This window comes from Oryza sativa, chromosome 6 (assembly GCF_034140825.1).
Source record: "Oryza sativa Japonica Group chromosome 6, ASM3414082v1".
Taxonomy (NCBI): domain Eukaryota; kingdom Viridiplantae; phylum Streptophyta; class Magnoliopsida; order Poales; family Poaceae; genus Oryza; species Oryza sativa.
The window spans coordinates 31,060,932-31,088,113 of record NC_089040.1 but is presented as its reverse complement, the minus strand read 5'-3'; the positions used below and the strand labels follow the sequence as shown (position 1 = coordinate 31,088,113).

The 27,182-nt window shown below is 42.0% G+C and overlaps 2 protein-coding genes across 3 annotated transcripts; one reads left to right on the top strand and one right to left on the bottom strand.

Annotated features, from left to right (window-relative positions):
• The first annotated feature begins 12,220 nt into the window (after positions 1–12,220).
• LOC4342051 (protein FMP32, mitochondrial) lies at positions 12,221–16,414 on the top strand. Its single transcript, XM_015785861.3, has 7 exons — positions 12,221–12,633; positions 12,860–12,991; positions 13,076–13,135; positions 14,790–14,866; positions 14,957–15,013; positions 15,773–15,839; positions 15,925–16,414. The coding sequence occupies exons 1-7, from the start codon at positions 12,475–12,477 to the stop codon at positions 16,042–16,044; spliced, it is 672 nt and encodes a 223-aa protein (XP_015641347.1). The 5' UTR covers positions 12,221–12,474; the 3' UTR covers positions 16,045–16,414.
• A 5,376-nt stretch (positions 16,415–21,790) lies between these two features.
• On the bottom strand, positions 21,791–23,413 carry LOC4342050 (B-box zinc finger protein 20). 2 transcript variants are annotated; one of them, XM_015785885.3, is made up of 2 exons: positions 22,468–23,413; positions 21,791–22,377 (listed from the first exon to the last, which is right to left on the bottom strand). In XM_015785885.3, exons 1-2 carry the CDS (start codon positions 23,077–23,079, stop codon positions 22,066–22,068), a joined length of 924 nt encoding a protein of 307 aa, XP_015641371.1. In that variant the 5' UTR covers positions 23,080–23,413; the 3' UTR covers positions 21,791–22,065. The 2 variants fall into 2 exon arrangements, with proteins under 2 accessions (XP_015641371.1, XP_015641370.1); XM_015785884.3 differs by having other exon boundaries at positions 21,791–22,380; positions 22,468–23,259.
• Between the last annotated feature and the right edge of the window lie 3,769 nt (positions 23,414–27,182).

The following is a 27,182-nucleotide window of genomic DNA, read 5'->3' as shown; positions in this document are numbered from 1 at the left end:
CGCATGGATGATTATCAATGGATTAAAATTGACGGCGCAAAGCAAAGGGAAAGAAGACGGTAAAACTAGCGTTTTAATTTAGAATTGATCGAGGTGTAGGGCGATCAAATTTGCTAGTTTAATTTTAGTTTCGCCGTACTATTAAGAGGGGTAATGACCTAGCAAAAAGATGATTTTAATTGCCACATTAGGTCATTGCATTTTCATTTGTGAAAATTCACTACACAAATTCACTGGGTTCGGCCTGACCAGGGGCGGTCAGACCGGCCATATAGTGGCGGTCTGACCGGCGTGCCCTGGCCGGTTAGACCGGCTACATAGTGGCGGACTGACCGGCGGCACTTTCCCGGTCAGACCGGCCTCCTGGAGGCCGAGATGATGCTGCTCGGGATGGCCGATACAGAGCCGACGGAGCCGTAGTCGGTCAGACCGAGCCAATGGCGGTCTGACCGAGCCGAGGCCGGTCTGACCGACCACCCCATGTCGGTCTGACCGGCCAGACCGATGGGGCCCTCTGACAGGGCTACAACGGCTAGTTTTCTAGCCGTTGCAGAGTAGCACGGTCTGACCGGCCACATACCTCCGGTCAGACCGGCAGAGCACAGAGTTGGGGGATTTCGCCCCCAACGGCTAGTTTTGGTGGGTGGGAGTATAAATACTCCCCCACCAGTAGCAAGGGGGCTCTCTTGGCACCCAATTCAATTGCATACACCCCTTGTACCTCTCTCACACTCACTTGAGCTTTGTGTTCATCCATCTAGTGTGTTAGAGGGTTGTTTAGCTAAGAGTCAAGTGCATTTGCTTCCATTGTAGAGCTAGTGTGGCACTTGATCATCTCCACACCGGGTCATTGCGTGTTACTCTTGGAAGTTGCCGCCTCCTAGACGGCTTGTGGAGGAGTTGCCCGGTGACCTCTCCGAGAAGATTGTGGAGGAGGCCCGGCGCCGGTTTGTGAGTGGTTTGGAGTTCACCACCTTCGGAGTGAAGGAAGAACTACCCCGAGTGATCGAGGCTTGGGTAGTCCTCTCCGTGGGCCGGCTCCCGCCTTGCCCACCCCTTGATGAAGGGGGCGTGCGGTGGCTTCGTGGTTGAGCGGTGGAGTTGGGCTCGCCTCAACGGGGAGTAGGAAACCGGCAACTTAGGTTAGATTTGATTAGGTGTTATTTAGTTTTAAATCGCCTATTCACCCCCCCTCTAGTCGACATCTCGATCCTACAAGTGGTATCAGAGCTTGGTCTCTCTTGATTGGGCTTCACCGCCTAAAGAGAAGATGTCGAACGAGGTGAACCATGTAGGGAAGGCTCCCATGTTTAATGGCACAAACTACTCCACTTGGAAAATTAAAATGTCTACTCACCTCAAAGCTATGAGCTTCCATATTTGGAGTATTGTGGATGTAGGCTTTGCCATCACCGGCACACCCTTGACGGAGATTGATCACCACAACCTCCAACTCAATGCCCAAGCCATGAATGCCTTGTTCAACTCTTTGAGCCAAGAGGAGTTCGATAGAGTGAGCAACCTTGAGACCGCATATGAGATTTGGAACAAGTTGGCGGAGATCCATGAGGGTACAAGTGAGTACAAGGATGCCAAGCTTCATTTCCTCAAGATCCAATATGAGACATTCTCCATGTTGCCTCATGAGAGTGTGAATGACATGTATGGGAGGCTCAATGTCATTGTGAATGATCTCAAGCGGCTTGGGGCAAACTACACCGATCTTGAGGTTGCCCAAAAGATGCTTAGAGCCCTACCGGAGAAGTATGAGACCCTTGTCACCATGCTCATCAACTCCGACATGTCAAGAATGACACCCGCAAGCCTCTTGGGGAAGATCAACACCAATGACATGTACAAGTTGAAGAAGAAGGAGATGGAGGAAGCCTCACCCTCCAAGAAGTGCATTGCTCTCCAAGCCGAAGTTGAAGACAAGAGCAAGAGCAAGGTGAATGAAGTCAATGAGGACTTGGAGGAAGAGATGGTCCTTCTTGCTAGAAGGTTCAATGATCTCTTGGGAAGGAGAAAGGAGAGAGGAAGGGGCTCCAACTCCAATAGGAGAAGAAATAGAAGACCCAACAAGACTCTCTCCAACTTGAGGTGTTTTGAGTGTGGTGAAAAGGGACACTTTGCTTCCAAGTGCCCTTCCAAGGATGATGATGGAGACAAGTCATCCAAGAAGAAGAGTGGAGGCTACAAGCTCATGAAGAAGCTTAAGAAGGAAGGGAAGAAGATTGAGGCCTTCATCGGGGAATGGGACTCAAATGAGGAGAGCTCCGCCTCATCCGGGTCCAAGGAAGAAGGTGGTGATGATGCAAGCTCCAAGAAGAAGAAGATGGCCGTTGTTGCCATCAAGGAGGCTCCATCACTCTTCGCTCCACTTTGTCTCATGGCAAAGGGCTCCTCTAAGGTAACATCTCTTAGTGATAGTGAGAGTGATGATGATTGTGATGATGTTTCCTATGATGAGCTTGTGAGTATGTTTGAGGAGCTCCATGCTTATAGTGAGAAGGAGATTGTCAAGTTCAAGGCCCTAAAGAAGGATCATGCTTCTTTGGAGGTCTTGTATGAGGAGCTAAAGACCTCTCATGAGAGACTCACCATTTCTCATGAGAAGCTTAAGGAAGCTCATGACAACCTCCTTTCCACTACTCAACATGGAGCTCACATTGATGTTGGCATATCTTGTGATTTGCTTGATGATAGTGCTACTTGCCATATTGCTCATGTTGCATCATCTAGCATTTCTACCTCTTGTGATGATCTTATGGATATGCCTAGCCCTAGCTCTAGCTCTAGCTCTTGTGTTTCTATTTGTGATGCCTCACTTATTGTTGAGAACAATGAGCTTAAGGAGCAACTGGCTAAGCTCAACAAGAGTTTGGAGAGATGCTTCAAGGGTAAGAACACTCTTGACAAGATTTTGAGTGAGCAACGGTGCATCCTTAACAAGGAGGGACTTGGATTCATTCCAAAGAAGGGTAAGAAACCTTCTCACCATGCCACTCGTTTTGTCAAGAGCAATGGTAAGTATTGCTCCAAGTGTCGTGAGGTTGGGCATTTGGTGAGTGATTGCCCCGGTGGTAAGCCTCCTAAGACATGCATGTTCGATTCTCATTATATGCTTAGGAAGGCTTATGATGGTAGTATTATTGCTAGATATGTGGGTTCCCCTATACTCGGTGGTAAAAAGAATGCCATTTGGGTGCCCAAAGCTTTGGTCTCTAACCTCCAAGGACCCAAACAAGTTTGGGTACCTAAAAGAGCTTGATCTTCTTTTGTAGGTGAACTACCGCACCGGTGGGAGCCATTGGATGCTTGATAGTGGATGCACTCAACACATGACCGGTGATAGGGCTATGTTCACCACATTTGAAGTAGGAGGGAATGAACAAGAGAAAGTGACATTTGGAGACAATAGCAAAGGAAAGGTAATTGGGTTAGGTAAAATTGCTATCTCCAATGATTTGTCAATTGAAAATGTCTCTCTTGTTAAATCTCTAAATTTCAATTTGTTTTCGGTTGCTCAAATTTGTGATCTTGGCTTGTCATGTGCCTTCTTCCCACAAGAAGTTATTGTTTCTAGCCTTCTTGACAAGTCTTGTGTGTTCAAAGGTTTTAGATATGGAAATCTTTATTTGGTTGATTTCAATTCTAGTGAAGCAAATTTGAAAACTTGTTTAGTTGCAAAAACTTCATTGGGTTGGCTTTGGCATGGGAGGCTAGCGCATGTTGGCATGAATCAATTGAGCAAACTTTCAAAACGTGATCTAGTTGTGGGCTTGAAAATGTGAAGTTTGAGAAAGATAAGCTTTGTAGTGCTTGTCAAGCCGGCAAGCAAGTTGCATGTTCTCATCCTACTAAGAGTATCATGTCCACATCTAGACTATTGGAGCTCTTGCATATGGATTTATTTGGCCCAACAACCTATAAGAGCATTGGTGGTAATAGTCATTGTCTTGTGATTGTTGATGATTATTCTCGCTATACTTGGGTATTCTTTTTGCATGATAAGTCTATTGTTGCCGAGCTTTTCAAAAAATTTGCAAAAAGGGCCCAAAATGAATTTAGTTGCACTCTTGTGAAAATTAGAAATGACAATGGTTCCGAATTTAAGAATACCAATATCGAGGACTATTGTGATGATCTTGGTATCAAACACGAACTTTCCGCTACCTACTCACCTCAACAAAATGGTGTAGTGGAAAGGAAAAATCGTACATTGATTGAGATGGCAAGGACTATGCTAGATGAATATGGTGTTTCTGATTCCTTTTGGGCGGAAGCCATAAACACCGCTTGCCATGCAACCAATAGGCTTTATTTGCATCGTCTCTTGAAAAAGACTTCCTATGAGCTAATTGTTGGGAGGAAGCCAAATGTTGCCTATTTTCGAGTTTTTGGTTGCAAGTGTTATATTTACCGAAAGGGTGTTAGACTAACCAAATTTGAAAGTCGGTGTGATGAAGGGTTTCTTCTAGGTTATGCCTCAAATAGCAAGGCCTACCGGGTCTACAACAAGAACAAAGGTATTGTGAAAGAAACCGCCGATGTTCAATTTGATGAGACTAATGGCTCCCAAGAGGAGCACGAGAATTTGGATGATGTAGGTGATGAAGGCTTGATGGGAGCTATGAAAAACATGTCTATTGGAGATGTCAAGCCTATTGAAATGGAAGACAAGCCATCCACCTCCACTCAAGATGAGCCATCTACTTCCGCTTCGCCAAGTCAAGCTCAAGTTGAAGTGGAGGAGGAGAAGGCATAAGATCCACCTATGCCTCCAAGAATACACACCGCTCTTTCCAAGGATCACCCAATTGACCAAGTGTTGGGTGACATTAGTAAGGGTGTTCAAACTCGATCTCGTGTCGCTTCGATTTGTGAACATTACTCGTTTGTTTCTTGTCTTGAGCCAAAACATGTAGATGAAGCTCTTTGTGATCCGGATTGGATGAATGCTATGCATGAAGAGCTCAACAACTTTGCAAGAAACAAGGTGTGGACTTTGGTTGAAAGACCTAGAGACCACAATGTCATAGGGACAAAGTGGATCTTTAGGAACAAACAAGATGAGAACGGATTGGTGGTGAGAAACAAGGCAAGGTTGGTGGCGCAAGGTTTCACACAAGTTGAAGGTTTGAACTTTAATGAAACTTTTGCCCCCGTGGCAAGACTTGAGGCTATTCACATCCTTCTTGCATTTGCATCATGCTTTGATATAAAACTATTTCAAATGGATGTGAAAAGTGCTTTTTTAAATGGTGAAATTGCCGAACTTGTCTTTGTTTAACAACCTCCCGGTTTTGAAGATCCTAAAAATCCTAACCATGTTTACAAACTCTCAAAAGCTCTTTATGGTTTAAAACAAGCTCCTAAGGCTTGGTATGAAAGATTGAGAGATTTTCTTTTGTCAAAGGATTTCAAAATTGAAAAAGTTGACACCACTCTTTTCACAAAAATCATTGGTGATGATTTCTTTGTGTGTCAAATTTATGTTGATGACATCATATTCGGTTCTACTAATGAGGTATTTTGCAAGAAATTTGGTGATATGATGTCTAGGGAATTTGAGATGTCCATGATTGGAGAGTTGAGCTTCTTCCTTGGACTTCAAATCAAGCAACTTAAGGATGGGACGTTCGTGAGCCAAACCAAGTACATCAAGGATCTACTCAAGAGGTTTGGCTTGGAAGATGTGAAGCCCATCAAGACACCTATGGCAACCAACGGGCATCTCGACCTTGATGAGGGAGGTAAACCGGTAGATTTAAAGCTTTATCGTTCCATGATTGGTAGCTTGCTTTACCTTACCGCATCTAGGCCGGATATCATGTTTAGTGTTTGCATGTGTGCACGATTTCAAGCCGCTCCTAAGGAGTGTCACTTAGTGGCCGTGAAAAGGATTCTAAGATATTTAAAGCATTCCTCTACTATTGGCTTGTGGTACCCAAAAGGTGCTAAATTTAAGCTTGTTGGCTATTCCGATTCGGATTATGCCGGTTGCAAAGTGGATAGAAAGAGCACATCCGGTAGTTGCCAAATGCTTGGTAGATCCCTTGTATCATGGTCATCCAAGAAACAAAACTCCGTAGACCTCTCTACCGTCGAGGCGGAATATGTTTCGGCGGGTAGTTGTTGTGCCCAATTGCTTTGGATGAAACAAACCTTGTTGGACTATGGTATATCCTTCACCAAAACCCCACTCCTATGTGATAATGATAGTGCCATAAAAATAGCCAATAACCCGGTCCAACATTCTAGAACCAAGCATATTGACATTCGCCATCACTTCCTAAGAGACCATGTTACCAAGTGTGACATAGTCATTAGCCACATAAGAACCGAGGATCAACTAGCCGACATTTTTACCGAGCCTCTTGATGAAACCCGCTTTTGCAAGTTGAGGAATGAGTTAAATGTCATAGACTTCTCTAATGTGGCTTGAGATGGTGCACCATGGTTGCTTCTTTTGCATATTGTATATTTGCTCCTATTTGCTCTTATGCTTTGGACTTATTACCATTTGGTTCTTCATTGCGAAAATGGAGCATGTCACATTAAGGGGGAGTTTTGGACTCTTGCATGTGCTCTTCTTCCTTTTATATGTGAGCAAATCAACTAAAAGTGCTAGTAGTATTTTCAAAATGCCCAAGTCAACATAAGTCAAAACTTTTGCAAAATCAATGTAATTTGAAAACTAACTCTTGGAAAATGTTTCAAAAGGGTCCCTATATGTTTTCCAAGCCTCACATTGCTAGAAAAATGATTTTTGAATGAAAAATGCCATTTTGGCTCTCTTTTGAAGAATCTAGATTCTTGTTTTTGGCCAAACTGAGATTAAACCCTAAAATGAGTTTGAGAAGGAATCTGAGAAAAGATTCAAAACAAAGTTGGTAGAGAGGAGGATTTGAAATGTTTTTGGTATTCAAATCATATTCAAAAACCAAATATTTCAAAAGTTGTTTGTAAATCAAATTCGCCCAAAAACCCCTATAGACCATAAAAGGCCAACTCCTAGCACTCAAGTGAGTTTTGTTGCAAATCTTCATAAATTTCAAATATTATGAATGGTTGGCAATATTTCAACTCACACATTTCAAAATTGCTCCAAAAATCAAAATTTTATTGATTTTTATTGAGTGGGGGCAGCCAACTGTGCAAGGGCTGTGCACAGTCGGCTGGGGGGCCAGGCGGTCTGACCGGCGCTATATGCGCGGTCTGACCGGCGCTATATGCGCGGTCTGACCGGCCTGGTAGCTGCGGTCTGACCGGCCACTAGGGCACAGTCTGACCGGCGGCAACCCGGCGGTCTGACCGGCCGCGTAAAGCCGGTCTGACCGGTCGGGGTTGGTGGGCCTAGGACTTTGTCCTTTCTTCCTCCTCCTCCTTCTACCCGACCCCTCCTCATCCCATCTCATCTCTTCTCTTCTCCAACTCGAAAAAACTCCTCCTCTCTCCTCTCCCAAACCCTAGCCACCTCCCTCCACCAAATCCATCCGGTTCAACCGTCAAAATCACTCCGGTTACACCGTAAGTGAATCTCCTCCTCTTCCTCTCTCTATTCCATGGATTCATTTGAGTTCTTATTGAGTTTGTGATCCATGGCATGGAACCCTAGGTGAAGGAAGAGGTGTTCATCGATTTGCACCAATAGAGGGTAGTTTCTTGGTGTGATTCAACTCCTTCAACCGGTAAATCCCTCTCCCTCTTGTGCATTGCTCTCAAACCGGTCTATTTCAATCTTTAGGGTTAAGGGTAGTTTCCCCATTGCTTCAATAGACCTACACCTTGATGTTCTAGTTCCAATCTTGTGCAACACTGTTCTAGCAATTTTTAGAATCATTTGTGTGGATTGTGGAAGGATTTGGGTGTGCTCGTGTCAGTGGCGGTCTGACCGGACGCGGTCTGACTGGCCGTGGGCCGTTGGTCTGACCGGCCGAGGGCCGGCGGTCTGACCGGCCGTGGGCCGTCGGTCTGACCGACATAGGGCGTCGGTCTGACCGGCCTTGAGCCGTCGGTCTGACCGGCCGTGGCTCTCGGTCTGACCGCCCCTGACAGGCAGCACTCGCCCTTCTTCCACTTCACTATGTGGCTTCTAAAATTATTGCTTATCCATCCTTTGCTCCATGTTTTTCAGCTATGCCTCCCCGCACTCGCCATGGTCGTCGTGAGCCCACGCCCGATCCCGTTAGTGAGAATGAGGAATCAAGCGGAGATGAGTATGTTCAAAGTGATGAGGACAATATGGAAAATGTTGAGGGAAATGAGATGGATGTAAGTGATGATGGTGATGACAATGGGAGTGGCAATAGTGAAGATGATGAGGCAAGTGATGATGGGAGTCCTCTCGATTCCACCATCCAATTTGTGCTAAATTTGAGGAATGCTCAACAATACACTATCCTCCGTCATCATGATCAATTCCGGAGGCCTAACGATTGTAATGATCCAAGATTTCATACACGGTTCCAAAAGTCCGTGTATGAACAAGTGTATGCCAACAAAGCCTTCGCCGAACACAAGTGGATTTCTTGGAGGCACATTGGTGAGACACCGGAGTTTGAGAATTTGCAAGAGATGTTCCAGACCGTTGGGATTGATAGAATTGTCACCATGAAGCAACCTTTTGATGAAGATCTCATCCGGCAATTCTATGCCACCGTATGGGTGTCCGGCGATTGTGATGCAATGAAGTGGATGTCGGGGACCCTCCGATGCTCTATCAACCGCCGTGAATTCAAGGAGCTCTTGCACATTCGCTTCAACAGCGGGGATGACCTTCATGATGAGCACACCCACAACCCCTTCCCCATTGATCACTTTTCTTAGTTTTATGAAGAAGGGGGAAGGCACACATATGGAAAGGTGGCGGGTTTGAGGGCTCTCCCAAGTGTGATCAACCGCATAGTAAGGGCCACCATCCTCCCAAGATGCAGCAACAATGATGACATACGCGGAGTTGCTTGGCATGTTATTGATGCCATTATGGATGGTCGTCGGTTTGATGTTATCAACCTTATGATGAAGGAGATTGCCATCTCAAAGGGGACTATTGGACAAGGAATCTATTATGCTCCCTACATAATGAGGTTGATTCAAAGCAAGTTGGGACAAATTGGTCACAATTTAAAAGAACATAAGGAGTACAAGCCTCGTCTCCAACTCTCCTCCCCTAGAGCTCCTCGTGTGCGCCAACCAACTTTTGATCAAGGTGCAAGCTCAAGTGCAGCCCCTCCTCCTCCTCCTCATGGGTATGATCCAAGTGCGTTTTTCCATCCACAATATGCTTACTTTGGAATGCAACCCAACGAGTACTTCAACCCGGTACTTGGGGCTATTAATACCCTAAGTGAAAGCATTCAACGCTTATCCACCGGGCATGAAGCATTACATGAGGATGTTCGTGGCTTGCGCACCGATGTTGGCAACTTGAATACTTCGGTGGGAAGATTGCATACTAGGGTGGGTGTATTGGATTCTCGCGTCCAAACCTTGGAGAGTACCCAAGCTTTTGTCTATCATCGCCGCCGTGATGCTTCTCATCCTTCCACTTCGGCGCGTCCTCCTTCTCCTCCACAAGAGTGAAGACCTTTTTGGAGCTTGATGCCAAAAGGGGGAGAATAGTGTGTTTTATGTTTTGTGGGTTGGGACTAGTAGTAGTGAGGTTAGTCACCTCATATTTAATAGGTTAAGGAGGATTGGGCTATATTTGGTATGGGTATGGGCTATTACTCTATATTATGTGTTCCTTTTTCGTTTTGTTGTTCTCTATGTCATTTGGACCCTTCGTGGTCTTGTAATAGCCTATATTTATTTGTGAGCCCTTTATGTGGTCTTAATGTGAACTTGTGCTATGATGGATGGTTGGTGTGACATTGATATATTTGTGACCATCTTATGCTCATGAATGAATATTTCTTGAAGTTCACATTGAGATATTGCTCTTGTGTTTGTGATATGTTGAAATGTGAAATTGAATTGTGCATTGGCTCCATATTTGCTATTTGTGATTGTTATGCATATGTTTAGGGGGAGTTTTTGCTTGTCAATACAATATATGTCCATGTGCTCTATGTTTGATTATACATATTTGTGGTGTTTGTCATCAATTACCAAAAAGGGGGAGATTGAAGCATCTAGGCCCCCGGTGTTAATTTTGGTAATTAATGACAAGCACTAATTGTGGACTAACCGTTGTCTTTGAGCTATACATTTTAAGTTAGGTCCACGTCATCTGTGCGCATGGATGATTATCGATGGATTAAAATTGACGGCGCAAAGCAAAGGGAAAGAAGACGGTAAAACTAGCGTTTTAATTTAGAATTGATCGAGGTGTAGGGCGATCAAATTTGCTAGTTTAATTTTAGTCTCGCCGTACTATTAAGAGGGGTAATGACCTAGCAAAGAGATGATTTTAATTGCCACATTAGGTCATTGCATTTTCATTTGTGCAAATTCACTACACAAATTCACTGGGTTCGGCTGTGTTTTTCTTTCAAAGTTGGAAGTTTGGTTGAAATTGGTACGATGTGACTGAAAAATTGTGTGTGTATGACAGGTTGATGTGATGGAAAAAGTTGGAAGTTTGGATCCAAAGTTTGAATCTAAACACAACCATCATTTCCTTCTAAAATTCACAGGTCGATCATCTGTTCAAAGTTTTGATTTGCCTTTGTTACATGTTTCTTGCCAGATAGTCTCTATGTTTTAGATTTTATCTTAAATCGAACTTCTCCAACTTTAACTAAGTTTATAGAGAAATAGTATATTACATCTATAATGTCAAATAGATATCATAAAGTTTATATGTACACATATAAAAATCTTTGTATATATATATATATAAAAAATATATGTATACATATAAAGTTTGTATGTGCACATACAAAATAGTACGTGTACATAGGTTACGCACAAAATTGGACAACTATGTACTTATGCATATAAAGTTTAAGGGTTGTTCAGATTGAGATTATTTTAAACCATACCAGTTTTTGTTAAAGTTGTCAAAAATGTGCATCCATTTAGGCTTTTACCAAACTTTGATAAATACATAAGAAATCCTGCCAAAATTTAACAATATTATCAAATTGCCAAATTTTGATAAGGTTTATTTTGACTACAATCTAAACAACTTCTAACTTTACACATACAAAGTTTATACTTATAAATTCAAAATGTAATTTGAAAAAAAAAACAATCCTGCATGTGGCTAAGAGGCCCAAAATAATCCGTGTTTACAAGGGAATAGGCCCAGAAAAGAATTCCTAGCAACATGAAGGCTCTTGATTTCCCAAGCCCAATCCAGAGCTAAAACTGAGCTAGATTTGGGCAGCTGGTCGTTCCCAAGCGCTAGGGTCGCGCGTAGACACGCGTTGGACATGCGTTGGGGATTCGCCTCGAGCACGTTGGACATGCGTGCTTAACCGCGTCGCGTCGCTGGCTGGGTCTAGTCCAAACCGACCGAATCGACCTGACCGTGACGAGAAGAGGGTCGTTGGTCTGGTCCAACGCGGACCAGGCTGGGATGCCCCTTGCCTTCTCCGAAACCCACGGGAAAAGCAACCGCACCATCACGTTTCGGTTTCGCAATTTTTAGACAGAATCCGTAACTTCATTGAACAAAAAATTTGGCACGTGATTCGTATACTATAGTACTACTCACGTTGGAGACATGCTTACCAAAAAATAAATCGATTAATACTAATCTTTACCATTCAACCGCGTTCCTTGAACAAACCGTATTCCAAAATCCCAATAAAATCCAGAAATGTAAAGAATGGTAGCAAGAAAGACAAATCAAACACCACAAAATTAACTAAGGGTGTGTTTAGTCCGTGAAAAGAAAAATTTTGGGTGTCACTTTAGAAGTTAGAGCAGATATCGGAAGGGCTTTTCGAACACGAATGAAAAAACTAATTTTATAACTCGCCCGGAAATCGTGTGACGGATTTATTAAGCATAATTAATCTATCATTAGCACATGTGAGTTACTATATCACTTATATCTAATCATGGACTAATTTGGCTAAAATAATTCGTCAAACTGTGCAATTAATTTTTTAATCTATATTTAATGCTCTATGCATGTGTCATTCTTTTAGAAAAAAATTTAGGAACTAAACGAGGCCTAATTTTAACAATTCATTTTCCCAAAATAAAAAAAAGAAAAAGAAAAACATTTCTTCTCAAACTCACCAACCAACCTTTCCCCCCTGGCCGGCGGCCGCTTCTTCTTCCTCCGCAAGCCTCGAATTGATAGCCCCCTCTCCTCCATCCTCCTCTCCTCTCCTCACCTTTCCCAAAATTAGCACCCGCCTCCCTCCGCCAATCCCCACCACCGCCACCGACCTCAAGCCAAATCCACCGCCGCCTCCTCCTCCTCCGCCTCGCTTCCCCCCCTTCCCCCTTCCCTTCCCTTCCTCGGCGTCCCCTCCGCACCGGCTTGTGGGGGAGGAGTAGGAGGAGGAGATGGCCGCAGCGGCTGTCGCGTGCAGGCGCGGGCTGCTCCTGCAGCAGCTGCAGCAGCAGCTGTGGCAGGCGCACCGGTGGGTTGGCCCCGCGCGGAGCATCTCGCAGCTCGTCAAGACCAACGGCCGCCGCGCCTTCCTCGTCGACACCCTCGCCCTGGTAACGTGCCTCCACCCGCCGGTTTGTTGCGCTTGCGTGCCCAATGCGGCTCGGATTTTGTGTTCGAGAGGTGTTCGACGGAATGCGCACGCGAGAAATGCTGGGTCGTTGGGATTTTTTTTTTTTGGGTGGGGGGGAGTTGTGTTGAGAGGTGTTCGACGGAATGCGCGCGTGAGAAATGATGGGGTTGTGTGCTTATTTCCGTTTGGTGATCGTTGCATCGCAGGTGAGGAAGCTGGAGTCGCAGGGCGTGCCCACGAAGCAGGCGGAGGCGATCACCTCCGCGATCACGGAGGTCCTCAACGACAGCCTCGAGAGCATCTCCGAGTCCTTCGTCTCCAAGGCCGAGATGCAGAAGGTAACGCCATTTTTTTTTTGGACCGTACGGCTAGGTTATTTGCTCCCACGGTTGGTTAATGGGTGGTTTTGCTTTTCCATGCAGGCTGAGATGCTGCAGGAGTCCAATATCTCCAAGTTCAAGTCGCAAGTGCAGAGCTCGCAGGTATTATCTGAAGCAAACTGTTAGCACGCACAAATAGGATGCATATGCTGATGCTTCTAGTTGTTATTGTGGGTGAATTTTGCAATCCGTTCGTTGAACATGATTAGATAGATTTCACAAGTTCCACTTAGCATTGTTTTCACCGTGGATTGTTTTGCATTGCCTCATTTTGCAATGGTGGATTGTGAAAATCACATTTAGGCTCCACTTTGGGCTGTTGCTATGTTGGAATACATCTGTTGGGATGAGATTTGGAGGTTTTGGTGGCCATTTTGCCTACCATTCTTGCTCTCTCATCTTAATAGCGACAGCCGACATGTATAGATTTCAGATTGCCCTAAAAAGTGCCATTCTATCTGGAAATCTCTTAAATGTCACTGCCATTGGTAATAATTGGGTTCCTATTATTATGGAAGTTGCCAATCTGATAATGTGATACTGCTTCCTGTCCTGTCCTTTGGAGGATATGTATTATGCATATCTTCACAATTTTGTTTATGTGTATATTCATATTAAACTGATCTTACATTTTGAAGCTAGATAAGATTAACAGGTTATTCTAGAAACTAGAGCTTCGCTTGGAACATGTTGAGGCATCACACCAAGTCATTTTAGTCTCAGGCTTAGTAGGCTTGTTACTTATCTTGTAGTATCAGTTACTGGACCTGTTCTCATATTAGCTCTAATGCTTTGTACACCTGAAATGTTTGTCTGCAACCTGCTATAAAGGACTGCATTTCTCTCAGGCTCAGTTTATATGAGTATATGCCTTTTAAACCTTTTTCATATATTTCAAGTATAAGTTTCAACATTGTGTTTTGTTGTTGCATCATATACTCAGCCTGCATTTGATCATGCATGCAATCTATGGGGTTATCTTTTCTGTACAGAAGGGAAATCTTGGCTGTTATCCACATTTATTTTGTATACTTGTTTACTGGGTTCTTCAAATAGCTCTAAGGTAACTACTAACAAATATTTAAGCAAAGATATTTCACTAATGAAGATTCACCTTAATGTTGTTTTCATATATTTATTAGCTTCTATTTTTTGTTTGTCATGAAGTTTTAGTTGTCTCCTTGATGGTGCTCGTTGGTTGGACACAAGCTTTTTTTCATCCCAATGGCACCTTATTCATCTTATACTGCAATCTTACAGAGATTAATTAGGATAGTAGTTTCTAACTTGAAACCTTGACATGCACAGGATGGCTATTAATATTGTGTCCATTAACAATCCTATGGAGCTAGTATTGGCCTTTGTTGTTTCAGCCACCTGTCACCATTTGCATTGAGTTATCCATATTAAGTTTGGAGAACCAAGTGTGATGTCTTGTTACTTTATTAGAGAACTTTGGGGGTATAGGTTTCAACTTGAAAATCCAAGCCATTCAACTGATACTTTCATACTTCTGATTTTTCATGTCAATTCTCTGTGCACTGTGTTTTCATGGATTCAGTTGTGCTCTTATTGCTTTGATGATACGTTAGTATTTGCAACTTCTTTCTTGAATCTTGATTCCTCTGTCCTGTTCATGTACTTCTCTCTCTACAGATTGTTGGGGAAATGTGTTTCCAGTACTTATCTATCTAGACAGTGTTGGAAAAATATGTAGAGTGCTTACTATTTGCTGAAATGGACCTTTTGTCTGCAGGAAAACCATTTCTCTTTGTTGCAGCGTGAGACTGAGAAACTCCGTGGAGATATTGATAAGATGAGGAGTGAACTGAAGTCGGTATTAAACCTATGAGATTTTTGTAACAGTAATGTGAACTAGCACACTTGGTCTGATTCTCTTGTTCTTCATTTTGTGTGAAACAGGTATGAGATTGACAAGGTCACTGCAGGTCAGCGGCTGGATCTAAACCTTGAAAGAGGGTAAGATTTATGTTGCTGTTTATGTGTACTACCTGATCATGAATGTATCATTCAATTGCTGCTTGATAGCTGACCAGAAACTTCAGAGTGCATTCCAACCTTAGACTTTGTAAGAGAAAGGAAATAGAGAATTAATGGTTAGCGTGTTTGCTTTAATCAAAAGCTCTGTGACTGATGGCCATGATCTTTGTATGTGGTCTTTATCAGTGGGCCTTCAACATGGACTGCTTATCTGCTCTAATAAAGTACTTTCTCAATCTGTGCATAACAAAATAATGCTCTTAAGTCTTAACTTTTTGCAGAAAAATCTTCCAGTTGTATCAATTTGCTGCATTAAGTTTCTTCTATTTTTTATTGTGATGCTTGTAAATTTCTATTAAGAAAATACTCCAATGAAAAGGATGTAGATTCAAGTAAAAAAGGATGCCGATTACATGAAACCTTTGATCTTTTGCATCTTACTGCACCTGTTGAAATTATGACAGGGGATGACACTATCTAGGTTCTATTGCTACCATGAGAATTATTGCATCCATCCTCAGTCCTCCCTGCATGTATGATATTTTAAGATAAAATTGCGTATGATTATTTTTTGAAGCATTGATTACGTACCCTCCTTAAAACTTTCTAAATTGAAACATGGTAGTGTCATAGTGTGCATTTAATGTGTGCTATGGTCGATTTTGTTTTTGTCATTTATCTGCCAGAATGAATAAACCTGCGGTTGCATATTATCTGACTAAAACACTTTCATTCCAGGCGCATCCGTGATGAACTCGCCAAGCAGAATGAGGAAACTACAGAACTCACCACAAAGCTAGACAAGGTGAGTAAAGTGGCCTTCATGTGTGGGCTCTGTTATCTCACTGTCGGGCATTAACAGGGTTTGTCTGATTTGCTACTGTTGGCAGGAAATTCACTCACTGAAAGCCCAGCTCGAGGCAGCAAAGTATGATGTCATCAAGTACTGCATAGGTACCATTGTTTCGATATCAGCTGTTGGACTCGCCGTGCTCCGCATTGTGATGTGAAGCACAGATACGTTCTTTCCTTTACCCATTCATCCATGGAAACTGCAAGAAAGAGGATAGGTTGTGATTCTGTTCCTAGTTTTTTTGGAGGGGACAAAACGTGGTCAGGGGAAATGTTGTACCATCATCCTATTAGGGAGGAGAAAAGAGGTGGTTCCTCAAAACTTGTAAAAATAGATCGACCCGCAGGAGAAATGCAGCAACCAAAAATGATTCTTTTACCTTTGTGTTTGTTGGAGCTTCTGATATTTGGTCAACATATGCTTCCTTTGTCTGTGAGACAGTGGGAGCCCACTTGTCACCTTAACACGCAATGGGAATCTAATCCAGTTATTAGCTGAGGGAACACTAGCTGTTACCTTTCCCTGCATACTCTGGAAAAGTGTTTTCTCATGTGTTGCTTGCCTTTTCCTGCTGTTGGATGCGTCCGTTGATAGTACCATTTTGGCTTCACCTTGCACCTATTCCTCGTACTACAATCTATTGCACTCGATGAGCCAGCGGCATCGAGAACCGTAGGTTGCAAAGAATATAAAGTGCTGATTAAAACTGATTTAGAGACTGCTACTACTGCTCGGTAATTGCTGTTTGGTGGCATATTCTGTTGTCTATTTCATTGACAGAATATTATTTTACATAATTGCGAGTATTTTAGTAGACTTTATGCTTGCTACTTCTGCTATTCTTATCTAAAATATTCCATCCCAAAAGTACTGTGGGAAAAGAAAATATTTTGTTAGATAGGAGTAGATTAGATAGAGACCTGGGCGTAACACTGTAACTGTAGATGTTGCGGTTGCTAGCACGTGGGCGCAAGTTGTGGCTGAAAGTCGTGGAACCAACCATCGGCGCTGAGGCTGATTTGCTGAAAGGCACTTGGAAGGAACAGTTGCGGTCGCAAGCCACCTGAACCCTGACGCTGACATTCATCCTCTCCTCTCCTAAAAATTCCATCCCTCTCTCTACAGTAAAACGTCCCCAGATCTTATGTGTTCATGCCAAAAAGTACTCCATTCTTCATTCTTGGAGTGCTCCTTGCTGCTTGCAGTCACTAGAACCAAAAACAATAACTGATCTGTTGGCGCTAACTTTGACAGGGAAAAAAAAGCACATGTTACTGCTCCGTCCCATTTTAAATGTAACCATAAGTTTTCGTGCTTATTTTTGATTGTCCGTTTTATTTGAATTTGGTTTATAATTAGTATTTTTATTGTTAAGAGAAGATAAAACATGAATAATATTTTATATATAACTTATATTTTTATTTTTTAAAAAAAATTTTAAGTAAGATAGACAATTAAAGTTGTGTACGGAAAATCATGGCTGCACTTAAAATATGATGGAGGGAGTATCTCAGTACCTCTGTCCAAGAATATAGGGATTTTTGAGGTGGACACGTGTATTAAGAAAACTAGTAAAAATGATTTAAGAAATTTTGTGATTAGTAAAGAAGAGAAAATATGTGAGGTGATTAAGTGGAGAATGATTATGATTGGTTGAGAGCAAAGAGAATGATTATGATTATTTTAGGATAAATTACTGTGCTAGAAATAGCTATATTTTAGAATAGATGAAGTAGTAAACGTACATCTTGCATAATTTCCCATCATAGTTTCTGCCCTCTTCACAGAGTCAACAACTTTCACATCAAAACAGTTCAATTCTGACTGGAATATCAAAATTCCAAGTGAATACCGGCTCACATGCAAAACTGAGGTAATGATCCAAAATGTGATGGCAGCTATCTTGTATGCTCCGCTTTCTTGCAATGTATTCTGAAGCATCTCAATCTCTCTAGAAAACATGGTCCATTTGACAAGCCCATGCCGTATTGTCTCAGCCTAAATACACGCTCACCGCCCTCCAATCCCATCCCATGCATGTACACCTTCATGCTTCCATACCTCCATTTTAAAGTAAAAGAGCATTTGCAAATTGTCTCAAATGTTCAAGAATGCCACTTAAATAACAATTCTAATGGTATTTTATTACAATTTTTGAATGGTAATATTACAATAATAATTTAAACCAGTGGTAAATTTACAATTGCCATTGAAATATACGATGTTATTGACTTATATACATTTGAACATTATTATACCAAAAAAAATAAAACAATATATAAATACGGAGTATTATTTATTTTCCTAGAACATGTTTTATCATCAAAAATATTTAAATAGGATTTATATCTTATATATTCGCACAAAACTTTTAATAAAATAAATGTTAAAAAAGCATGTTCAAAGGTTAATATATGAGCAATTTTACGGTTCTTGAGGAGGTACCATGAGGTACCATTTTTTCTATTGTAAATTTGGTACCTCTTGATACCTAGGTACTATAAGGTACCATGAGGTACCAAATTTTACGCTAAATTTTTGGTACCTCATGTTACCTACTCAAGGACCGTAGAATTGCTCTTAATATAATCATAAAATTTACTTAAACAAACAAAGATAGCATATATTATATCATTAGAGCAGGTACAATAGCAGACTATTAGCCAGGTACAAATATATTTTAATGAGATAAAAGATGAGAGAGAAGAGCAGTGGGCTACAAATCTATAGCCAGCTGCAGCACAGACTCCAAGACAAAATGTGTGTATGACAGGTGGGACCATATACTAATAGTATAGTAAGCAATTATTATATGAATTGGCTATTAGATTGGCTATAGATAAATTAGAGATAGCAGTGGGCTATACTGTCATACTTGCTCTACTCCTTTGTGGTACCAATAATACGAGTACTAAAAAAAAAATCTTCACGTGACGCGACAGCGACTTCGGTGCCATTGCCTCGCCGGAGACGAAGGTGGCGATCGAGAGGGTGGTGGACCATCGCCTCGATGGATCGTGGCACGGATGGGCACAGCGCGCGTCGCCATAATTAATCCCCCGCGCCACCCTCCCCTCCATACCGCTCCTGGTCCCCGCCGGCCGGCCGGCCGGCGGCGACGTGCGCCAACCTTAACACGTTGGCAGGTCCATGTCGCCGGGATTCCCAACCAATCCGGCGAGCCACCACGGCGGCGGCGGCGGCGGCGGCGGCGGCGAAAGCGGATTTCAAGCTTTGCCACCTTCGCACGGCGGCGCCATGTGATCGATCGACACTGATCATTGTAATTAGCAGCAGCGATTTGATTTTTTTTTTGATGGGGTTTTGTTTGGTTGATTTGGTTTTGGCTCGGGATCTAATGCGAGTGATGATCTCTCTCCACATCATGATCATGGGCGTAATTATCAAACTAAACCCGGGCCCGTACACATGGACAGACGGCGAAAATATTATGAAATCTTTCGTGGAAAGAGACCCAAACTGTTTGGGATTAATTCTCAAAGTTGGAGTTGGACTTATCACGGCATCAACTAGATTGGAGTATTGTAGAAAGGAATTACAAAGGAATTTCATAGGAGGATTGAAATCTTGTAGGAAATTTTTCTATCTAGCCCTTTGATTCAAAGGATTAAACTTTTTCTATTCCTATAAAATTCCTATGGAATGGCTTATTGCATATAGGTTTTGGAGGAAACTTAACAAGAGGTCCAACCTCTTGGTAAAAATTCTCTGAGTCTATCTCTCTCATCCGATTCCTGTGTTTTTCCTGTGGTCCAATCAAACCATCATTCCTGTGTTTTTCCTGTGTTTCGCAATCCTCTGTTTTACACTTACATTCCTGCCATAATCCTATGTTTTTCCTATTCCTCCGTTTTTTCATTCCCCTTAACATGCGTGCTATGTTCAACAAAGCTATTTTTAACATGTCCATTTATTACGTACTAGTAGTAATTATTGAAGCCTAGAAATTATCACATTAATTGAAAATATTGTAAATTTGATGAGTTAGCGTAGATTTTTTTTAATATATACTATAGTCTATAGCATTGTAGTTAAAATTGCTTTTAAAAAAAGTTATAACACATCCTCGTCAGCACGGATTGGCTGTTGGGGTGTAAACTTCAGCCATGACCAGAAAAAAAGGGTCAAGTAACTCGAAAAAGGACATAGCGAGTACTATTATGCAACTGGCCTTTGTATATATCCATACACAGAAACTCTAAAAAACACATGCTGTTAGTCCCAATTTGTATGCTGATAGCAAATTATCAACTAATCCCCAATGTGTTTACAGTATGAGCAAGATTAATAAGCAGCTTGCAAGAAAATTAAGAAGTCATCGTACTATGTCAACTACACTGATGTTGTTGTTCATCTTACTGGTGGCTTTGGTTGACCAATAATAAGTCGAAAGCTGTACAGCAATGAATGAGTGCACACACTGAAACTAACTCAAATTAATTAAGAGAGTATTAGGGTTTGGACCATATCCATGAATCTGATAGGTACTTCCTCCATCCCAAAATAAGCCTATCTCATACTATAATATACCGACATATTCTAATATAATGAATCTAGATAGATATGGAGTATGTCGAAATTTATTATAATAGAATGTGCTATATTCTAGTACGAGATTAGTTTATTTTAAGACCAATTAGGCCATATCTAGGTTAGAACTTGCATGCCATAGCTAGTGCTATCATAATATTTTCGCACATGAATCATCCAAGATCAAAAGCATGCATGATTTGACTTTCTGAGCCGGACTAATTAACACAAATTAACATCAATTAGTACAAAGTTCCAAGCTTGCACTGCAAACAAGTAGTAGACAGCAATCTTGCTCCAACTACCACAATGTAATTAGCTCCCCTGGTTAATTATATACTTCATTTTCCTTTTCTCTTCAGATCTCATCTGCATTATGTTGTAGTATGGGTTCACTTGTTGATCTTAGATGAAGAAATTAAGAAGATGAAACATTACGAAATACGATATTTAACAACATCTCAGTTCAGTTTGATACACACTTAGAGCAGGTGCAATAGCAGTTATTAGCCAGCTATAAACATATTTTAATAAGATAAAAGATGAGAGAGAAGAGCAGCGGGCTACAGATCTGTAGCCAGCTGCAGCACGGACTCCAAGACACAGTGTGTGTATGACAGGTGGGACCATATATTAATAGTATAGTAAGCAACTATTGTATAAATTGGCTATTAGATTGGATATAGATGAATTGGAGCTTGTAGTGGGTTATACTATTGAACTTGCTCTTAGGCTGTGTTCTTCCCCCTATTTTCCCAACCCACCTCTATCGTTTTCCGCGCGCACGCTTTTCAAACTGCTAAACGGTATGATTTATGTAAAAACTTTCTATATGAAAGTTGTTTAAAAAAATCATATTAATTCATTTTTTTAAAAAAAATAATTAATACTTAATTAATCATGCAATAAAACAAACTTCGTTTCCCAACCCCCTCCTCCAAACACAGCCTTACATAGTAACAAAGTAGCATAGGTTCACCAAAATTAACTAGTACTAGCTTAGTACACATTGTGATAACACTAGTAGCTTAGTACTAACATGATATTTTCGCACATGAATCATAGGGCTAATAGCTTGTGATAACACTACAAGTCATGCAAGATCAAAAGCGTGATTTGACTTTCTGAGCCGGACTAATTAACACAAATTAACATCAATTAGTACAAAGTTTCAAGCTTGCACTGCAAACAAGTATACAGCACTATTTTCTTACAACCACCACAATTTAATTAGCTCCCCTGGTTAATTATATATCATTTTCTTTTTCTCTTCAGATCTATGTTGTAGTATGGGTTGACTAAGACTAGCTAGCTTGTTGATCTTAGATGAAGAAACTAAAGAAGATGAAACATTACAAAATACGATAATTAATTACCAACATCTCAGTTTAGTTTGATACACATACTTCATTATATAGTAACAAAGTAGCATAGTTTTCACCAAAATTAACTAGTAGTAGCTTAGTACTCACTAATTAAACAGCAGCAGCTAGTAACAGTGGCACATCAAGCTTGCTGATTGCTACTTGTAGTAGTGACCAGCTGAGTGATTACACAGGTGTTCGATCGATCCATCGAGGTGTTCGTCGAGCTCGCCGGCGGCCAGATTGTACGGCGGCGGCGGCGTTCAGAAGCACCAGAACTGCGAGCTGGGCCGCGCCCTCTTGGCCGGCGGCGGCGGCGGCGAGAACTCCGGCACGGCGAACGCGTCGCTGTCGCTCCAGTGGCTGTCCCGCACGTGTCCCTGCTTCGCCTTTACAGGTGTCGCCGCTGGCGCCGCCGACGCGGCGACGACGACCGGCACCTCGTCGAGGCACCACGCCGGCAGGTGCGGCACGTGCGGCGCCCACGCGCCGCCCTTCTTCTCCGGCCGGCCGGCGACCACGTCGAACAGGTCGGCGTCGAGGAACGGCACGCGCTCGTCCTTCTCTTTCCCCGCCTGCTGCTCCAAGGAATCGTAGGTTAGTCTCGGCTTCATCGATGGAGACGTAGCAAGAACACGGCGGAGCGATGGGTTGGTAGTACTCACCGCGGCGGCGGCGGCGAAGGCGTCGTCGTCGGGGAGGAGGTCCTCGACGCGCCAGCCGGGGCAGATGGTGGTGAGGTAGTCGGAGATGCTGCTCCCTCCTACTCCTCCTCCGCCACCGGCGCCGTTGCTGGAGGCGTCAAGAGGCGCGCTCACTGCGGCGCCGGTGGATGCGGCGGAGGAGTGGTACTCCTCCTCGGTGGCGGCGGCGGCGGCGTCGTCGTCGGAGCTGCAGTCGGAGGACGGGAGCGGCTGTTCGGCGAGCGCGGCGGGGGAGAGCTTGGCGCCGACGAGGAGGAAGCGGGTGTGCTTGGCGGTGAGGTCGTTGGCGGAGTGGATGGGCTCGTCGCAGTCGGCGCACAGGATGGCGCGGTCCTCGACGCAGAACACGAGGCCCCTCTTCTCCCTGCACACGTCGCACAGCGGCGCGGCGGCGGCGCCACCGTCGCCGGAGGAGGAGGAGGACGGGTGGACGAGCGGGAGGCGGCGGTGCTTGCTGGCGAGGCGGTTGGCGCGGTGGACGCGGCGGTCGCAGGCGGAGCAGAGCGCGGCCTCGTCGGCGCAGCAGAGCACCGCGGCCGGCTCGGCGGCGCAGACGTCGCACTGCACCCGCATGGCCGGCGATCGACGAGCTAGGTCTCCAAGTCAAAGGCAGACAGCGAGAGGAGACGAGGAGGAGGACATGGGTGGGTAGCTAAGCTAGGTAGGGTACAAGGCCAGCTACTAGTGCATCCGATGGAGGATGGGGATGGAGGAGGAAGAAGAGGACGAAGTGGAGGGAAATATAATAAGCTCAGGCTCAGCTCAGCTAGCTACTGGCTACTGCTAATAAAACAGAGGAAGAGGATGATGGTGAGAGATTTTTTTTATTATTTTCTCATTATTTTTTTCCCATTGTACCTGGGTTCCATTACCCAACAAAATGGAAACAAGCTTTTTTTACATCATTTTTATTACAAGGGACTGCACCTATTCATCTTTCAACATATTTATAGTTTTAAATCTTGCAGAAATTTTAACCAATAGATATAGCCCGTCTTAATTTTTTTTTAAAAGAGAGATAAAAAGTTGTTGTAAAATCTAATGTTACTTAGTGTAGATGTAGGTTGGATATACATAAATATGAATCTTAATGTAAGATTTTACAACCGAAAAACTGAAAGATAGAGGTTCAAAAATTTGTCGCAAGTGAAACATCAAAATCGTTTTTATAAGGAAAAAGTACGAATTACTCCCCCTCGAACTATCGTGGTCAACTAAATTACCCCCGTAAACTTTCAATACTGGACAAATTACCCCCCTCGACCCAATCCAGAGCGGTTTTATCATACGTGGCGTACGCGTGGCAATCCAGTCAGCATTTTATTTATTAAAAAATATGGGACCCACCTATCATACTCCTCTTCCCCTTTTCCTCTCTCTCTTCTCTCTCTCGTTCTTCCTCTCTCTCTCTCGGCATGCGCACGTACGGCTGTGCCGGGACGACGGCGGATGGCGCGGTCGGCGGCGGAGAGGCGGGCGAGGCAGGCGGCGGAGAGGCAGCATTAACAAATGAGGCGACTCAGGCAATAAGCTGAATCAAACGCATCATCCCCTTCCTATCTCATTGGTTAATGCTGCCTTGGATTTGTACAGCAACTCCATACATAAGCAGTCAACTCCTATTCCCTCCACATTAACTAGTTGGATTTTGCATTGTTAGTCTTCTATTCATCCATCTGTAAAATCATTATAATTCTGAGAGACCAGTTATGCACCAAAGTTTGTTTTTTTACATGTTGCACACACCTTGAAGCATTGTAACTTGTAGGAAAAAGTTCAAATACCCCCCTAAACTTTGGATGGAAGTCCATCTAGCACCTTAAACTTTAAAACCGGATATTCAACCCCTTAAACTTTGCAAAAACGTTCATATTACCCCCCCTAAAGTGGTTTTGAATGGTGGTTTTGCATGTTTTAAAAGCTTAAACGAACAACTTTAAATAACTAATATAATATATTTGCATATCATCAACTGTAAGCCATCAATTTATACTTATACAGTGATACCGTACTATTATTATGTTGATAAAAAGAAAGATTTAGGTGGAGATTTTAATATATATGTTCGATGTGTATGTCACGTGATCAAATTCATCCAATTTATATACTAATTAGATAAAAACCACTGTAAAAAACACCATAGAGGGTAATATATGAACGGTTTTGTGAAGTTTAGGAGGTTTGATATCCGGTTTTAAAGTTCAGGGTGCTAGACGGACTTCTATCTAAAGTTTAGGAGGGTATTTGCACTTTTTCCTAACTTGTAAGTATCTAAGTGCAGTACTCTTTTCTTTTTTTACTTGGTATTTCTAACCTTTTTATTGCCTCTAATGAGTGATTTTGATAATTGCTTTTCATAGCTTTACATTAAGACATCATAGTAAATTTGCAATATTACTAAAGCATATGTAATGAAAAATGTAATTATACAATATTCATTAAACAAATCTAGATAATTTAAAATATACTGTTAAGGTTGCTAACTTAGACTCTAGGGCGAAAATTTTATCTCTTTTCAATGGGGTGGCTGCAGAATTGCCCCAGCCAAATCCTATATATCTATAAAATTCATCACCACTAAATATAGTTAATGCTATTTTTCTCTTTTCTCATTAAGCCACATCATCTCAATTATTTTTAGTCCTAGGATGATTGATCTATGATCCAATTTATTTCCGCCATTTTCTTCTCTTATCTATTCATATCACTTTGATTTTGCCTTTGGACGATTAATCTGTATTATATTTCTTATTTTCCTTCTCTCATTGCACCACATCGTATTAGTTTTGTATTTGAATGATCAACCTATATTACAAAGTTATGTCGTCTAGCTATGTTACATGTTTGTTTTTTTTTTTTACTATTTTCATACAAAACTATCATAGAAAGGCGCGAAGTTTCATCTAGTTTATAAGATGGGGATGAGCGTTCGGCAAATTCGTCTGGATTAAAAGCAACCATGTGTATGTTGCATATCATTTTTTAAAAAAAAATCAATCAAATTATAGATTACGATCGTAAATTTGGCTAGATAAACCTCAAACAGTTAATTATGGTAAGGAAAATCTGTCACGAAATAGATTGATATCTGTAGTTGCTATATGGAGTCCTTGAGTAAAATTCTCCTCGTTTCCTACCCTTGTTTTGTCATCTAACTTTCTGCATGCTAATAAAGTAGGGTAGTGTGTCATCCTGAATGAAGAAAATCTGGCCTCTGGGGACCATATGACCAAAGATATTATGAATTTATAAACGGAAGCTGCTAGTGATCAAAATGCCAAGGCAGATGCCATCCCATGATCCAGGCATGTTCCTGGTAGTAGCTAATGAAAAGGGCACGAGTGAAAGGGAGAGGAATGTGTGCTACTCCTTCTATTTCATATTATAAGTCGTTTTAACATTTTTAAGTCGAAAGTTTGTAGAAAAATATAATAACACTTATAGTACCAATTTAGTTTCGTTACATCTAACTTTGAACATATTCTGATAGTTTCTTTATTTTGTGTTAAAAATACTATATTTTTTATAAACTTAGTTAAATCTAAAAATGTTTAATTTATATAAAAGTTAAAACGATTTATATAATAATATGAAATGGAAGTAGTAATATCTTAGCTGCTGCACGCAAGCATAATTCCAACACAGTTTTTTCAGTGATCTGCACCATTTCTACAATGCAAGTCGTCTTTTTCTTTGGAGGTACGCAAAAGACTTGCGCGTCGTTCTATTAAGGGAGGCGCCTCTGCATACCGTCATCTTAGATAGGATACAGATACAGACGCCACTGTCACCAAAGAGAACTTTGGTTTCTGATATCGCCAAAGCTTTGTTCAAGTTTCTAAGATATATATACATGCAGGCCAACCTGAAAGAGATTTAATTTTCTTTTAGTACACAGCTGATGGTAACTTTATTTCTTGACCTTCTTGAGAGTCTCCTTTTGGCAAAAAAGATGCCTTTAACTCGGTAACCATCATCTTCAATATATCATGAATCACTGAAATACTAGCACAGAGACTAGTATTACTAAGATATTTTGTAGGAACGCAAGGATTATATAGAACTTGCAAACCGCTGAACAAATCAACGGTAATTAATGCAGATTCTCATCAACCATATAATAGTCCATAGATAAAAGTTTAGCAATAGATGTTCAATATAACTTTACTCGAGTATTTATATTAGTTTTCTTGTTTTTAACAAAACGGTGATTTTGTATTTCGTAGTCGTTCGACGACCTAGAACCTCTGTATAATTTGCCGTAGCATTTTAAAGCAAAGCCTGAAATAGATTCCATTATTCTCTTTTAAAAGAAACTGCATGTTGTGCCAAGCATTTCGAAGCTGGTAGTAGCAACTGTTTCCGAATTCCAGAAGCTTCTCTTTGCAATGTGCATGCAGTTTGGCAGGTGGAAGTGGCACCGGGCTTGCTCACTTCCATGCCCAAATGCAGCTTACATTCCAAAGTTATTCTTTAAACTTTCAACTTTTTCATCACATCAAAACTTTTCTATACACACAAATTTACAACTTTTTCATCACATCGTTTCAATTTCAACCGCACTTTCAATTTTGATGTGAACTAAACACGGCCTTAATTGGTAGCCAGGCAGTAGCACAGTTACGTTTCGGCCGCCTCATTTCGATCGCTCTCACCGCCGGTCACGAACCCAAAAG

Excerpts from the sequence above, each read along its gene's own strand:
- LOC4342051 (XM_015785861.3), top strand. The coding sequence starts at position 12,475 with ATGGCCGCAGCGGCTGTCGCGTGCAGGCGCGGGCTGCTCCTGCAGCAG. Across the intron at positions 13,136-14,789 it reads CGCAAGTGCAGAGCTCGCAG|GAAAACCATTTCTCTTTGTT; the intron begins GTATTATCTGAA and ends TTTTGTCTGCAG. Across the intron at positions 15,840-15,924 it reads TCACCACAAAGCTAGACAAG|GAAATTCACTCACTGAAAGC; the intron begins GTGAGTAAAGTG and ends TACTGTTGGCAG.
- LOC4342050 (XM_015785884.3), bottom strand. The coding sequence starts at position 23,079 with ATGCGGGTGCAGTGCGACGTCTGCGCCGCCGAGCCGGCCGCGGTGCTC. Across the intron at positions 22,381-22,467 it reads CCTTCGCCGCCGCCGCCGCG|CAGGCGGGGAAAGAGAAGGA; the intron begins GTGAGTACTACC and ends TCCTTGGAGCAG.